We start from the raw sequence: 17,044 nt of genomic DNA, 5'->3' as shown, positions 1-17,044 counted from the left end.
GGGAAGTCCTGGTACGTGGTGACGCACCAAGAAACCTCGGTGTCCTCCTCCATCTCTATCATGGTGTCTTGAATCTGCCCCACACCAGGGAACACAAACTGACCTTGCCCAGCTCGGGCTCCTCCAGCCTCCTTTCTAGAACCTTCTCTCATCTGTCACCTTGACCGCGTGTGATGTGGAGCCTGCAGAAGCTGCTGAGTGCTCTGATCCCCGGTCACGCGTTTCACGGTGTCCCTGGTCGATATTCCTGGTCTATCAGGACGCGATGCTGTGCAGCATTACACCCAGACCAGCACTGCCCTCCCTGGGCTCTCCCCAGCTATGGCCTCAGAACCAAGTCACTTTACCCCCAAGCGGCAGGGGGGGTTCCTATGCATTTGGCACCTAAGTGGTTAACAGTATTGCTAGCTAAAGGTGTGTTAACTGAGGATGCCCTTCGTCCCAGTGGGGCTGTTAGCACATCAAAAGGGTACTTTTAAAACCTCACTCAGTAGTACAGGTGAGAGGGGAGGGGGGAGTAATTAAGTGTCGTGTGTCACCTAGCCCAGCTCGGTAAACAGTTTTTTATTATTATTCTGAGAGAGCAAGAGCAATCTGACTAAATTTCGATACCAAAAGCTGTGGCCTTAGCAAAGATTTCAGTACCTCAAACCTCAGTCAATCTGTGAAAATCGGGATAGTGGAAACCTTTCTGGAGACACACCTTTAAAATTAGTTATGTCCATTATGTGTTTTAAAACAGCTCCAAGTTTTAAAAACCAGTGACAAAACAACGATACTTCCAAATCTCCATGTAACCTTTGTCAACTGGGGAGAGGGCTCCCTGTTTTCAGCAGGGCAGTTCAGAGGTCATTTTCCTTATTTCCGTCAGCAATGAGAATTCTTATGGAGTTTCATAATCTATTTTAAATAGTACACATTGTTGGAAAATGTTATTTTTATTTTTTTCTCGAAAAAACATTTTTCCAGCTTTATTGAGATAGAATTGACATAGAATATTGTATGTTTAAGGTGTACAACATGTTGATTTGATCCACTTATATCTTGGAAAATGATTGCCATCATAGCATTAGCTAACACCCCATCCCATCACAGCAACTATCATTTCTATAAAATCGTAGTCTTAAATGACTGTATTCTTTGCAAAATACACCAGCTGATGACCTAGGATGTAGCCCCACAAGTGTATCTTAAACAAGGCCGCCTCCTGTCGCTGGGTCAGCCAAGGATGGATTAGAGGGGGAAGGTGGGACTTGCAGAAAGAAAGGACCTGGATAATCCAACTCCTTCCTGTGGTTCGCTTGGGCCGCTGGCGTGGGGCGGGGAGGGCGATGAGTTACATTTTTTGTATGTGGAAGTAATACGTTTTCTGTATGAGAAATGGGAACTAGAGCTAGCCAAAGAGATATGAAAAGAAAACTGCAACGCACTCCCTCGACAGACCATTTTGTGCCTTTTTCCTGACATGCAAGCACACAGGGGGCACACGGGTTGGTGGTCTGCACAGTCTCAGTGGATCAAGGTCTGGACCACTGAACTGCATTTGAGGCCCCGGAACGTGTGTGGGTTTTTTTTTTAAGGTGAGGGAATTCCAAAACAGAACTTACAAAAAACTATCATATGTACTGATGTATACTGACATATATACACTGCTTAGCACTTAAAGATGCAGTGTAACTTTTGGGTGGGCAGCATCAGGAGATCACATCTCAGGTTTAATTCTGAGACTTACTATTATTCTGAGAGAACAAGAGCAATCTGACTAAATTTCGATACCAAAAGCGCTGTGGCCAATCCTGCGTCCTTTCCCACCCCTACCCTTGTTGCCGGGGGAGGTCCCCTTCAGATGCTCAGAACCCATCCGTTTTATTAGCAATATCACATCACGCCTCTCTATGTCAACATTATCATTCTGCATCCCTTTAATTGCTACACAGAAGTCCATTGGGTGTAGGAACCACAGTATAGTTAGTAAGCCCTCTTCTGGGACACTTATTTCTTACTTCCTTTGACGGTACAGCACTACGTGAATACTCTTGTACTTGCTTCTTTACTCAAGTTCTTACTTGTGTCCATAGGATGCATTCTGAGATGGGTAATTGATGGGGCAAAATGTACTCACGTATTTTTAAGGTTTTAAATTGCTCTTCCAGAAAGCTGACAATCTTGTTTTTAGAAAAGGAAAGCAAGGGCTCCAGTGCCAGGGTTGGTGTTCAACTTTACCCCAGATCTCACTGCTTCTCAGTTTTGTTGTCATAAAGTTCCGACACCACAGACAGGGCTACACGCTGGGGTTCAGTGGCAAGACTGACGTGGTTAGGTGTGGGCTGGAGCAGAACACATCGATTGCGGTAGAATCCAGTGGTGAGAACTTAGAAAAGAGAAACCAGTGAATGTGAAGGCTTCTGTCACACTTAACTTCGGTCCCTGTCCGAGTAGTTGGCCACTGCTACCAGCTCCACCCTCTGGCCTCGCTCACTCAAAACAAAGTTTAAGGACTCTGCCTTCCCAGCCCCGATTCTGTTCAGAGCAAAATCAACTCTCCCCCTCCCCCTTCCTCCCTCCCCTCCCCCCTTGCCTCCTTCCCTCCCCCTGCCTTGGCCCTGAGCCCTCTTTTCAGGTCCTCACCTGACTGACAGCTGCCCCTGTAACTCTTCCTTAAGACCCTCTCCCGCTTCCTCCCAAATTCTCTGTGGCCCTGCATCCGGGGAACTTGGAGTCTTATCATCGGAGGCTGTGTCCCCCCGTCATCGCCTTCCCTCTGTCCCTGTAGCTGTTGAAATCCTGCTTCTCTTCCCATCACACCCCACACTCTGTCGCTAAGAAGCCTTCCCAGCCTTCTAGCCTTCCTCTCGCCCCCAGAGCATATGAGCATGACACATCCATTCCACGTGTGATGTAGGAGACACCACCCCATTTTAAGCTCCTTGAAGACAAGGACCATAGCCTGTTCACCTTCCTCCTCTGGGTGCTGAGAACCGCCCTGCCCTGCGCCCAGGTGTGGTTACATCAGTGACGGAGAGCAGTGAAGCACCCGGAACTGATGGATACGTGGGTGGTTGCAAGGCGCCTATGGAGTGAAGTTTATTTCTGTGGAGTCTGGCGGCTCCAGCATTTCTCCAGAGGAGGGGTTTAGGACAGCATATTCTGACCAGAGTGGGGGTTTGAAGCGCTTTAGAAAAGGAGACAACACTCGTCAAAATATCAGGATGGAGACAAGAGTTGATGAACATCGCGGCAAGGCGCTCACCCTGCCGGTCCCCTTCCCGTTTTTCCTGAGTGTGTATTTCAGCTTTCACTAGTTTAATACGTTCTATTGCTTTTGTGTGATGGGGCGTGTTACACTGATTAAATTATCTCTCTCTCTCTCTTTTTTTTTTTTTGAAAGAGCATTAATGCACATGTCACTTCTGTTTCTTGCAGGCAGCCATGGTCCTGAGCTCTGCGCACTTCTGGCTGGGATTATTTCTGGTTCCTACCGCGTGTCTGATGGAAGATGTGGTGTGGAAAGCGTAAGTGAAAGATGAAGTGGTACCCCAGGTCTTGTCCGATGCCCTCCAGTTAGTCCTCAGTGGGCCCCAGCGTAGGGTATTAGATGCTGTGGGACTTCTAAAGAAACAGGTCTCCTGCCACCTGCCAGAAACGGATATAAAGGATTTGGGGTTGTGTCTTTTTTTTTTTTTTTCTTTTAACCTGTGCTTCACCTTAATATGAGAATATAGTCAAAAAGGAGTCAGGCTGTGTGAAGGTCAAGAGAGATGTTGCTTGTACACGATTATAGGGGAGAATTTCTAAGTTTAGAAATTCCATCAGGTTTAAGGAACATAACTCAAAATTCATTTCTCCTTCTATCTGAAAATCAGTGCTATGTGATCACAGATAGAACCTGGCTTTAAACCCCATGCTTCAAGGGAAATTGTATGTTTATGTAAGTCATTTCAAATCACCAAATACTTGGAATCAAGTATTCTTCATTTCTGCAAATAATTCCCAGTAGGAATCCTTCAAATATAATTCTTCTGAAGTGTCAATTTATAAGTCTATGAGAAGATTAATCACAAGGAAGAAATTATAACATAGGTTCGATAGAAAATAATTCATGCTCGATTTTTGTTTATACCTTTCAGAATGTATTATCTCCTAAGTATCTTATGTACAATGTAAAAAAAAAAAAAAAAAAAGCTACGGAGTTCCAAGATAATGTAAATTGTATTTCATCTGCGAGGAAAAGATGGAATACTCCAAAATGAGGTCATATTGATTTTTATTTGGGGTAGGCCTGATGATACCTCCTACAGTTGCCAACTTCCCTGAAAATTGCAACTCCTGGATTGGCTTTACTTTGGGCAAAGCATAATTATTTGGGGCCCCTGAGGTAGAGAATTGACTTCATTCCAAACCTTCCAGGAAAAGACATCAGATTTCATTTCTCTCTCTCCCTTCCTCCCATACTCAGTGAGAATTGTTCTTGCCTGACAGATAAGGATGTTTTTGGAAAAAATCTTCATCTTGGCATTATCTTGACAACGGATGATACCTAATGCGGAGAGGGAAGGGGAGAGAGAGAATTTTATAGCACATATTTTAGGTGGTTTTTTTTTTTCTTCTCTTCACTAAGTTTGACAACTGTTAGTGAACACTAAATAACTCTTAAATGCCTTGATTTACCACTGCTTCCATGGTATCTGCTAAAACCGTGTTCTTGAAGTAGCAGGATCAGAATCCTTGGAAATGAAGTTATGATGCCCAGGAAAGATGTTTTCTTAATCTAATAAATGAACTGGAAGAAAATGTTAGTTCTAGGATTTGCTCTCGTAACAGCCCAGTTGCCACACAGTATAGTACCTTTGCCAGATTTCTTCAGTTTTGCAAGATCATCGAGTTAGTTTCAGGTAAATAGAACGTGGTGTTGGTTACGTCAGATCACTTTTCAGTGTACAGGGGTTGAGAACAGTGATTTGATTAGAAATCAGTCTCAGCCTATTTTAATTCAACTGTTAAATTAATGTCATGAAAAACATTTTTGGTGGAGATCGAGATAATTGCCAAGGGAGATGCCGGCAGAAGTGTCTTTCTGCCATTTCAGAGAGCATGTCTCTGCCTCTTCATCTGCTTTCTGGATCTTTCCCAATACATTCCAAGTAGAAGTTCCCAGTCGCCATGAAGCAAATTATCTATTCCCTCCAACAGGATTTGTTTTTGGTTTTTCCTGGCACTGTAAAATTAGTGCTCTTTACATTTTAGCAAGGATACATCAAATGACACTGCTTCCAGCTCCGCCATCTGGAAAGAGTAAAAGTCACTTCCTTTCCAAGGAGCTTGCCAGCCAGGTAGGAGCAGGGTATATTGTCTCATCGCACCTGCAGTGTCTGCCCAAAGTATATGCCCAATTTATAACATACAGCTAATGTCTACACTATACTTAGCCCTCTCCTCAAAAACAGGAATTGGGCACGTTTCTTTGGACATGTTCCCTCTGATCGCAGGGCCCATGTCTTACTTCCTATTCTACTCCCAGCCTGAAATATTTCTTGTTGAGTCAAGGAAAATCAGAGGCTTCTCCCAAGAAGGAAAGCGTACTATGAGTTGCTTACCTCTGACGAGACCACGATACTCAACTGTCCTTTCTCCTTCTTCAGCTTTATAAAATGTGTCCTGTTTTTCCTTCTGGCACACTGAACAAAAATATTCATCCTGATTTTCCAGAAAATCGCCCATTATTTGGTTCAAATTTTGGAATGTTTCTTGACACGTGATGTGCTAGGCCGCACCTTGGACTTGAGAGAAGAGTTTGAGTTACATGATGGGGAGTCGGGGAGTAGCTGGACAATGTGGCTGTGGTGAGTCAGCTTGAGGCAGCATCCGGAACCTTCTGTAGATTTGCGATGGTTCTTTCATCCTACCTTGGACCGATCTCTTTTTTTTTTTTGTAATATTTATTTATTCAGTTGTGCCGGGTCTTAGATGCGGCACGCGGGATCTTCATTGCCACGTGCAGGATCTTTAGTTGCAGCATGCGGGGTCTGGTTCCCCGACCAGGGATCAGAACCCGGGTCCCCTGCGTTTGGAGCGCAGAGTCTTAACCACTGGACCGCCAGGGAAGTCCACCTTGAACCAGTCTTAGGGCTTTTTGGTTTTGTTTTGAATTTTGGTGGCTAACTCCATTTTGAAAGAGCTTTTAAATTCCAGCCCAAGGCAGGCCTGCCCTTTCACATATATTTCTGTATGCTCTGGTTTGCTCTGTCTTCCTGCATTTTCCTTTTTCCTTGTCCAGTCTCTCTCCCATTTCAGGACCTGCATTGTTAACAGTAAAGAAAAAAAAAACAGCATGAGGTAACTCGATGATTTTTTCCATGAAGTCTATCGAGTTTCTGAATGAAGATCCATTATTAGTCTATCTTAAGTCAGATTTGGACACTGTATAATACCTCCTCTGTTATCCTGTTAACCAGAATTTTCATGAGGGACCAAACTAACACATCTTTTATTAAAATAACTGATTGATTGTATGTGATACCTGGCTAATGAATATTTTTATTACACGCATGAAGTTTAAATTGCCCAGAACTATTTTAATATCCTTTAGCTTACGTGCTTCCAAAATGTTTACCTATGACAGCATTTTTAGGTAAGCTGCCATGTACTTACGCTCACCGAGGAGAAATTCATTTATGTTGCTTTATAAAAATAATACAAAGCTCAAGGCCACGGAACTTAGGAACCCATCTCCTCTTGTCTAGCTGTATCTCTGGTACCTTACCAGTCAACACACGATGCATTCAGCAAGTCCAGAATGACTTCATTTCCTTATTATAATCCCAGATAGGCAGTTCAATGGAAATAAAAGGTAATAAGAAATTCCTGTGTACAACGGGGACCTTGATTTTTTTTTTTAATACTTTCTAACTGGACTGATTTCTTTGAAGCACATTGTATTTATATTTTCATCTCCACTTAGAATTTAACATTTCCTTCTGACTTGCTTTCCTTCCGTAAGAAAAGAAAGAAAGAGTCCAGGAAAAAAGTTTCAGAAACAAGAAGATGAAAAGTGCAAGATTCTAAGCCGACTTATTTATTTCAAAAATCCCTAATAACCTGGAGATACTCCTGTTCTATCTGAAGGCTCACTGTGGGTCACCACACTCCCTTACAGGGGCTAAGTGCCCCTACCTGAGCCTTCTGTGATCACCTGGCCTCCTGACGTGGGGTTGGGTGAGCAGTCCTGGACCCCTGGGAACCAGCTGTCCACAGGTAATGGGAGAGATCCAGTTTCCATGCCAGTGGCTAATGCTTAGAGCCTGGCTTTTGAAATAAGTATTAGATTTTAGTCCATTCATACGCAGACTTTGACAGGGGAGGTCTTAGAATCATTTCTTTAAGTAAGGCCTTATTGGGTAAAGGTTCTTGAGAAAATGGTTTTATTCCATTTTATTTTTTAAAATTAATTTATTATTTATTTTTGGCTGCATTGGGTCTTCGTTGCTGCATGCGGCTTTCTCTAGTTGCGGCGAGCGGGGGCTACTCTAAGTTGTGGTGCGCGGGCTTCTCACCGCGGTGGCCTCTCTTGTTGTGGAGCACGGGCTGTAGGCGCATGGGCTCAGTTGCTCCGCGGCATGTGGGATCTTCCCGGACCAGGGCTCGAACCCATGTCCCCTGCACTGGCAGGCGGATTCTTAACCTCTGCACCACCAGGGAAGCCCGAGAAAATGGTTTTAAATTGCTAGCGTCACCTGTATGTACAGCAGGGCTTCATGCAGAAGGACTAACTGTGTTCTTATACTGGTTAAGCTCCCAGGCTGGCTCACGGGAACTAGCCTAGTGGAAATATTGATACTATAAAATTGGATGGGATCCATCTTGGATATGGATGCATTTTCATCCACTGGGAACGTGAACAACGCCCAGGAGCATCAAGATACTGAAATTATTTCCCTCTCAGGCAGTTTTGTGAATGAGTGGAAACCAGCAGCTCCAGCACAGTGGGTCAGGCTCTCTTTGCTCTTGGCCCAGGCTGTACATTTCCAGCGTGCTCTGCGCCCTGTGATCCAGGCTTCCTGTTCCAAGCCTACTTCTTCGTGTCACGCCTCCCCCTAGCCCCTAGCCTAGAGGAGAACACTGGGGGCTGGTCTAGGGGTTAATGAACCTGCTTGCTCTGTGTGGGCAGGAGGGTGCAGAGCAAGGGAGGATGATGGAGTGAGGACAGTCCTGAAACAGTAAGCGAGAAAGCTCATTCTCTAGGACATGCTCCACGGGACCCACGTATCTGGCGTGAACCCGTGGAGTGGGGCTGGTTGTTTACCCAGCTGGCTTTCATCCACACAGCCCCAGAAACCCGCGAGTTCAAAGGTAAAGTTTGGGCCCAGCATATTCATTCATATTGAACGGTATCAACTGTCACATTCTTTTTGACTGTCTCCTTTCCAGCAAAAAGTTAAACGTTTTCTCATTTCTTGTTTAAATGAAAATTCCGCCATCTCCGCTTTGAACTTCAGTATTTTACACCCCTGAGTCTCAGAACATTGCTTGGTGTGGTTAAGGAATTGTGTGTGAAAACCTGTGTGGTTCATTTCTCTTGTTTCCTCCGGGGAAATTAATGACTGACCCATATACAGAGTCTCAGCCCTGATTCTCCCTCGGAGATGAACTTGGGGTGTCAGCAGATGACTGGGCGCCGTCTTCACAGACTTCCTTTCCTTGAAGGTGGAGGGCAGACGGGAGTACGTGTTTCCGTAGAACAGCTCACGTCTCCGGAATGTTCCATCTCACTGTCCCACGTCCTTGAAGATGCGCTCGGTTTTGTTCTGATTGTCTCTGAGTCCGGCTACTTGGTGGGCTCCCCACGTGCATTTGTACGGAAACTAACAAGCTTTTCAGAAAAAGGAACGCTGCCCTGGTCTGCTCCGTTAGGGCCCTCTTGCTTTTTATAGTTTTTCTTTTCCCATTTCTAACCTGTGTCTCCTTAAATGCCCTTTCTTCCCCTGTATAGTTTCCAACCAGCTGCTCTCTGTTTAATCTCAATTTTAGGAAGACCTTTGCAATCGGACACTTATTGGAACATTGTTAAGGTATTTCTTAGTTTAATCAGGAAAGGGTGCAGGTAACTCTTCCTGCAGGTCAGGAAGAGGGGCCCGTCTACAGTTTACACGGCTGGAAAGGCCAGACCGTTTTGTTACCCCATCCCTTGTTTCACGCCGCCGAGGCCTGCAGACATGGGCCCTGATGGTAAGTCTCTGCAAGAGAAGAAAGGAAATCTGTGTCCAGATATTTGTGTTGACCCAAATTTCAGTTCAAGGGTTTGGCACGATGACTGTGAACTCTGGCATCATAATTCCCAGTCCTGCTGCGACAGTGGCTCTTTTCACCCTAAAAGGAGAGAGAAGACTGTTCCCCCCGCCCCGCCCGCCCCCCCCCAGGCTCCTGATCTCACCGTCAGGGCACAGCCCGAGGGACCCACATGCATCCACTAGGCTGAGGATTAAAGCATCTTCTGGGTTTTTTGGTCCTGCAGTGAAAAGCTTTAGAGGTTGACCCACGACTCTCCAGGTACCCCGGGCTTCTGTCTGGACACAGGGGGCCTCAGCCAGCTCTGCAGTGACAGGCGATGCTCTTTAGGGGGGCAGCTTCTGACCCTCACGGCCCGAGTCTGTTCTGCAGGACTTGGGGTGCTTCCCAGGTTGCGGAGGTGGAGCCCTTGCCATGCACGGGGACAGTGAATGTTCCATGGTGTCCCCAGGCCTGGGCCCGGGTCAGCGGGCATGAGATGTGGCCCACGAAGGGAGCAGCTCATCTTCAAGGCTGTGTAAAGTTCACGTGTCATGTCCTTCTTGTCTCTTCCTTGTGACACAGGGCCAAGCACACCTGCAAGAAAACACTTCTGGAGGAGGTGCAGGAGCTGGAAAGGAAGTCCAGGGTGATGGGAAGAGCGATGCTCCGGGACAGTAACGGAAAGAGGTGGGCAGCCCCGGGCCGATGCCCCGAGGATCCCCTCTCCTTTTTCCTGCCTTTCGTTCCCGGGTTTCCTTCCCGCTTCTTGGTGTGCAGCGTGAGATGGGCTGCGTGAGGTGTAAATCTCACCCTCTCAGGGGCAACGTGAAATCTGACTTTTGGGTCCCTGGGTCTGCCCCTGGGTGAGATGGGGGTTTATGTGGGGTCTGGACATGGGAAAACAACCCACGCATGGAAAATAGAAATAGTAGCGTTGTGATCTTCAGGGGAAGTTCTGTGTTGGCAGTATTAGCAGAGTGTTTAAAAACCAGGCCTTTTGATACCAGGCCCAATTCTGACACTAAAGTGTATCTGCCCTGAAGGTTTGCTGGCTGAAGAATGCGTGTTATTCGTGTAGATTTGGTTACAGTTCATTTCGGGTATACCCGGGGTTTGTTTTGTTTTTAATGAATTATTTCTTTGCTGCTGGTGCTGAGAAAGCACCACGTGACCTACTGGCTGGTCCAGGGACGCAAGGGCTCCCGACCCCTCTTCTTTCTCATAGAGCCTCAGCTTCCTCCCCCCACACCTAACTGCTGGGCATGTGAGTAGGTTTTGTTTAATCGCATATGTTAAAATGTTATCAGATTGCATTTGGTTAAAATTTACCGAAGAAAATTGACCTGGGCCCAGGGAGAATTTGCAGGGTAGTAAGGAGACTTTTGCTGCCTTAGGGACATGAATGTCTGGGAAATTATGAGCACGACTCTCCTCTCAGTGCTTAGAAGGAACCCTGTAGCCAACTGCTCAAGAAACAAAACTCTAGAGGTTGAATACTTCTATTGTATTTATATTCTGTTTTGTTTCTATTCTGTTGTACCATCTTTCAAAGCAGTGAAAACAAAGCATTTTGTTTGTTTTATTTTGCTTTTAGGAAAGACAATCCAAACATTTTGAGAAGTATTCGGAATATTATCTCAAATGACTAGATATTTTAGGAAAGGGGTTGAAGAGTATAGCGTTGAAGAGTATGGAGTTGAAGTTGTGGTTTCTGTGTGTGCTTATGACTTAATTTTATTGGGTCCATTAGTATACACTGTATGGCAGCTGTGCTTGTTGTTGTAAGTAGTTATCTATCAACGGGACAGAGTCACTGCCTGAAGCTTGAAGTCAGGACTGGGGCGGGCGGGGCCGGGCTTTAAGGTGGTCTGTGTGTAACTGTTAACACGGGCCACACAGGCTAAGGGGGAGCAGGGCTCTTCTCCCCATTAGACATCGGGAAGCCTTTCTCGATGACAGGATGGGCTTTGAGGACGGGCAGATGGTAACGGACAGAAAGGATGAGGGCGTGTTTGCGGCGGACGCCTGGGCAAAGGCTTGAGTCGGACGTGTGCAGGGAAGGACCGCGTGCGTCCACAGAGCTCAGAGCCCGCGTTTGAATTCTGGTCCTGATGAGCCACGCGGCCTTGGGTGAGAGATTTCCTGTAACGAGACTGTCCTCGTCTGTTCTAGAAGAAGGTGAATGGCCGGCTGGTGGGGGGCGTGTTGTGTTAGGGTTTTAATGGAACAAGGCGTGTGACAGCACATCGACCCGTGGAGACCAGCACAACGTCGGGGGCTGGGCTTCAGTCTGGCAGAAGGGTCGTGATGTTGAAGGGTGTCATGGGCTGTCAGCCTTGAGAGAGCTTGCGGTTGATTAAAAAAATGTAATTTTAAAAAAATATTTATTTTTTTATTGAGGTGTCGTTGATTTACAGTGTGTGTTAGTTTCAGGTGTACAGCAGAGCGATTCAGTTATACCTACGTGTGTGTATATATATACACACACATTCTTTTGCAGATTCAAAAAGAATGTAATTTCTAAATGCCCTTATCCTGTTCAAAATTCACTTTTACATGTTCAGATGGATCAGAAGACAGCTAGAGTTTAAACGTGGTCTCCTGCCTTCTACGCTCTGGGATCTCTTCTGTGGGTGCTCTGTACACTTGCGACGGTGGTAGTCGATGGGAGTGTCTGTGAGCGGCTGGGTGCAGGAGGTCCTCGAGGGGTCACGGCCTCCTTTCTCTCTGTCCCAGGATCTGGCCTCACTTTTGTGCTCCTAGGAAGATAGTTCAGGGGCCCCAGGCCTCCCACCATCCTCAGTGCCACCTCCCCGCACGTCTGCCTTCTCCCTCCTAATGGCCCCCAGATCTCCTGGGTGGTCCATGTGCAGCCTGGAGAGGCAGCTGCTCTCTTTGGGAGAAGACTCTGCCCTCACAATTGTTCCTTCGTCACCTGCTTGGATTCCTGAGCTGCTCCGGAGCTGCTGCGGGCTGGGGGAGGGGTGGCCAGGGCAGGAGTGCGGGCAGAGATTTCCGCAGCGCCCTGTCCTTCCTTCCGGAGATTCAGGGACTGACTCCCTCTTTGAGAGACCCTGAGTGTTCTGTCTCTTCTCTCAGCTCCCCGTGCCCGATTCCCCACCCCGTCAGATGTTTGGGTTCATCCGTGCATCTCTCTCCTGCTGTCAGTCTGGCACGTAGGGGAAGCTCTGTAGGTATCTGTTGACTGAGCGGAAAACGCCAAAGTCCAGTGAAGAGAGGGAGGTGAACCTGCAGCATCCGTGCACCTGGTGCTCCGGGGCATTTGCTCCTGTGGAAAGTGGCCACAGAGGGATACAGGCCATCGCTTGGCCTCTAGTGACAGGGCCCTTCATCTCGTGGCTTGAGAGTAGAGCTCACGTGGAAGCACAGATGGGGAGGTGGTCCTATCTGTGCGGAGATGCACAGGCCTGGAGCTGGTCCTCCCAACGCCCACTGCCCCAGTCCCCAGGCATCCTGCCTCCCTGCCCATCGCTGTTCCTCAGCTCAGCTCTGACGCCCTTCCCGAGGGCCCCTCGAGGACAGCCTGCCAAGTCTTAAAACCCCGATCCGAGTGGCGGGCAAATAGTCCAGCGTTTTCCTCGGGAATGTACTCACAAGAAATAGAACCAAAATCTTTACGCGTGAATCCTAAAACCCCCTTGTGCCAAATGACCATTTTGAAATGGTAGCTGGAGACGCTTAAGTGTCCCTATGTGCCCTTCATTCATTCAGTAAAATACTTGAACATTTTAGTGATCTTATCTAAGCCCCCAAACTTTTTCACGATTTTGATAACCCTTAAAATCTCACAAACCGGCTTCTGCCCTTTCTCATGAGTAAATTGGTTTCCAAAATTAACCTGTGTCATTTGGGCATAAATCAGCCTGTTCTCGTGACTTAGAGAAAACAAGCTGATAATGAGAAGGGGAATTAGATATCTAGAAAGTATCATCAAGTAAGAAATACCAAGGGAATGAACAAAAATGGGTTTTCTTGATTTTTAGTTTGGTTTTTCCGGGCGGAACACTTTTCCCGCTGTGGAGTGTGTGTAGCTTAGAGATGCTAGAAACTTAGTGATGTTTAGATCGTTGAGAATACCTTTCCCCAAACCATCTTCCCAGTGATCCTTCCCAAGAGACAGCCCTACTGTTCCGTCTGTGGAGCAGAGTCTGTCACGCACACCATTACTTTGTACCATCTGAAAAATGAGGAGGTGAGCGGAAGAATTCCTTGTTTCAATATTTGGTAATGTTTTTTCCCTCTTTACTGCTTTTTTTTTTTAATTGAAGCACAGTTGATTTACAGCGTCGTGTTAATTTCTGCTGTACAGCAAAGTGACTCAGTTATACAAATACATTCATTCTTTTTTAAATTTTCCATTATGGTCTCTCTCGGGATATTGAATATAGTTCCTTGTGCTATACAGTAGGACCTTGTTGTTCATCCATCCCTCTTTATTCCCAACGTGTAACTCATTCTTTTTTTTTTTTTTTTTCCTGCTGGAAGAAAATCTACCGATGCTCACTTACTTTACAAACATAATTCAAACAAATGCCTAAAATGTCATGTAAGATGACAAACTAATTTTTTCCCCTTAAACTTTTCTTCTTCCTTGGTGTGTGGTAGGGGGTGTCCTGGTCTTTTAGGTGTTTCATCAAAGCGAGAAAAAAGGTTGAATGTATTTGATGAAAACACCTAGTTTCCCAGTTATGCTTAGTCTGGATAAACAACAAGGAGACCCTTGTCTTGTTCTAGACCTTCTTTCTGCTCATCATAGTTGGTGGGAGGGGAGTGGGGTGGGCCCTGCGCTGATTTTCTCCAGTTTCAAGGTCAAGAGTTCTGGTTGCTGCCCCTGCCTTGGGCCAGCAAGGCAGTGGGATTCTCTTCCGCGTAAGTGCTTTCCCCGAGCACAGCTTATGCTGAGCCCTGGGCAAAGGAAGCCGTGCGGCTGGTCCTCCCTGGGTCGTGAGCCATCACTGCATCCCCCGTGTGGTTTTCTGTCCTTTGTGAACACCGATGCACAGGCTCCCTGCCCCCCGGCCTGAGCCAGCACTCACGGGGAAATCTAGACGGCCACCCACCTCTCGGGAATTCCAGAGGAATCTGATCCTCTCCTCCGTCTGGGCCACGGCCCGTGTCCACCCAGCTTCTACTCCATCAAGGCTACTCCGCACAGCCAGGGTGCTGTCCTCACTGACGATCTGGGCGTCCTCACTGACGATCTGGGCCTCCTCATGGAGTGTTATCTGCCAACAACCAGAGTCAGAGCCTGAAACACATCAGCAAGATCTTCAGACACAGGAAAGCTTGTCCACTCCCCCCGACCAGGCCGTACTCTCCCAGGCTCTTTTGAAACCAATTACATTAAAAAGAAAACACAGGGCTTCCCTGGTGGCTCAGTGGTTAAGAATCCGCCTGCCAATGCAGGGGACACGGGTTCGAGCCCTCGTCCGGGAAGATGTCACATGCCGTGGAGCAACTAAGCCCGTGCACCACAACTACTGAGCCCACGAGCCACAACTACTGAGCCTGTGTGCCACAATCACTGGAGCCCGCGTGCCTTGAGCCCGTGCTCCGCAACAAGAGAAGCCACCGCAATGAGAAGCTCTCACACCACAATGAAGAGTAGCTCCTGCTCGCCGCAACTAGAGAAAAGCCTGCGCAAAGCAACGAAAACCCAACGCAGCCCTGGTGGCGCAGTGGTTGAGAGTCCGCCTGCCGATGCAGGGGACATGGGTTCGTGCCCCGGTCCGGGAAGATCCCACATGCCGCGGAGCGGCTGGGCCCGTGAGCCATGGCCGCTGAGCCTGCGCGTCCGGAGCCTGTGCTCCGCAGCGGGAGAGGCCACAGCAGTGAGAGGCCCGCGTACTGCAAAAAAAAAAAAAAAAAAAATCCATTACGCGTTGGTCTTTAAACAGAAACTCTGATGTTTAAAATGGTGTTGGTATCATCATATCTCCAAGTCAAAATTGGTACAACTGCTGAGTCAAAGATGAGTATAAACAAGGCCCAAAACAGGAGATACATTTCTCCAATATAAGCCTTATGTCATTTCAGGAAGAATACTTTTTTTCTCAAAGCATAGGGTGTGGGCTCTGTCTTCCTTTTGTTTCCCTCCCACCCCTTCTCCCACTTTTTTCCTCTAAAATACCTATTAGTCATTTTATTAGTTTAGCGAACCTCTCCAGGCCGGGTGGCAAATGTCTGCCTCCAACACCTGCTTAAGATTTATTTCACTTCCAGCTGCATTTTTTCCATCGATGTGTCATGAAGCTGAGGCCAGAGCAGAGACTGTAGAGACAGACCTGAATTGAGCTCCAAGCCCTGCCACTCACTGAGCTGTGTGACCTTGGCTGAGTTACTAACGTCTGTGAACTTTAGTTTTCTTATCATCAATTTGATTTGAGGTTTAAATGAAATAATACATATTAAATCTGTAGCATATGTAGGCTTTCAGAAAGCGTTAACACCCCTATGTCTCTAACTTAGAAGCAGAATCAATTCAGTTTCGCTGGCCCTTTGAACACACATGGTTTTCCCAGAGGACTTGGAAAAAGGAGTCAGATCCCTGTCCTGGAGGGACCCAGACCTGAGGACAAATGCTTCCTCTCCAGACACACTGACATTGCCCCCTCGTTTCTGACTTCTCCCACTATCCTGACATCTGCCTGGGCTTCCCTTACCTTAGTACATTCATTTTTCAAGTTTTCTAAATTATTCAAATATTCAACATACATGAGAGTAGAGAGACTAGGACGACGAATTGCTGTGTACTCATTGCCCGGATTCAATACTTACCAAGATTTTGCCACAGTTGCTTCATCTAGCCCCTTTTTGCCCCTATTTTTTGGGGGGTGGGGTGGGCCATGCTCGTAGCTTGCAGGATGACCTTAGCTCCCCGACCAGCGATTGAACCCGGGCCCCCTGCCATGGCAGCTCAGAGCCCTAATTAGCCACTGGACCACTGGGGAATTCCTCACCCCTATTTTTTCTTTGCAAATCCCAGACGTGACAGCATTTCACCCTTACATACTTCAACATGTAGCTCTGAATATCTTACATTATAACGTGTCTATAACTAATACATCTTATCCTTGCTTGTGTTGTGACATAGAAACACTATAACTCCAGGGCCTGTTATCACATCTAATAATTAACCATCATTCCTCTGTATCGACTGATACTCAGTCCATAAAGAGATCTTCTGGATCATCTCAGCCCTGTCTTTTTAGGGTTTCATTAGATTTGTTTTAGGATCTAGGCGAGGTCCACACGTAATGTTTTGGGCTGTGTTTCTAAGTCTTTTAATCTCAGGAAGTGCCCCCTTGCTTGTTTTTAATGCCATGGGCTTAACAGAATTAGATTTTTCTCATCATGATCGTCACCATGGGCAGCGAATGGCAGTCTCCTCCTGTGCAGAGGGGGGAGCTTGGCCTTTGGGAGGTGGACTCACCTGCCCAGGTGGCCCAACTAAACAGGGGCTGGACCCCATCTCTGAAGTCCAGGCCTCTTTCCAAGAAGTCATGATACTGACAATCACCCAGGTGTTTCCATTTCCAATCTGACCTACATTAGAGTCCCCGGAAAGCAGTGGAGCCCTGGAGGCCAGGAGGGGTGCCCGCCCCGGGGGCGGGAGCCCCACCAGAGGCCGCAGACCAGGGCCTGCCGTTGGCCAGCCTGATGGGGTCTTGAGCAGAACTCTGCAGGAGCCAGACAGTCGTGGTGCTGGTGGCTTTAGGGCCCTAAATGTAGAAAGAACATGGAACAGACTTGAGAAAGT

The 17,044-nt window shown here is 47.1% G+C and overlaps 1 protein-coding gene across 1 annotated transcript in view; it reads left to right on the top strand.

The window, feature by feature from the left end:
• Nucleotides 1–17,044, top strand: part of ATP8A2 (ATPase phospholipid transporting 8A2) — a 444,846-nt gene that overhangs the window by 387,378 nt on the left and 40,424 nt on the right. Inside the window, exons 33-34 of the mRNA XM_022574515.2 lie at nucleotides 3,424–3,512; nucleotides 9,847–9,951. Coding sequence (XP_022430223.2) covers nucleotides 3,424–3,512; nucleotides 9,847–9,951 — 194 coding nt within the window. The remainder of the gene's footprint in view (nucleotides 1–3,423; nucleotides 3,513–9,846; nucleotides 9,952–17,044) is intronic.

The sequence above is a fragment of the Delphinapterus leucas genome, chromosome 18 (assembly GCF_059928025.1).
Source record: "Delphinapterus leucas isolate spDelLeu-1000000601 "Yukka" chromosome 18, BTC_Dleu_Yukka2, whole genome shotgun sequence".
In the NCBI taxonomy this organism is placed as follows: Eukaryota; Metazoa; Chordata; class Mammalia; order Artiodactyla; family Monodontidae; genus Delphinapterus; species Delphinapterus leucas.
Note: the sequence above shows the minus strand (reverse complement) of the source record. Positions and strands in the feature narration are given on the sequence as shown.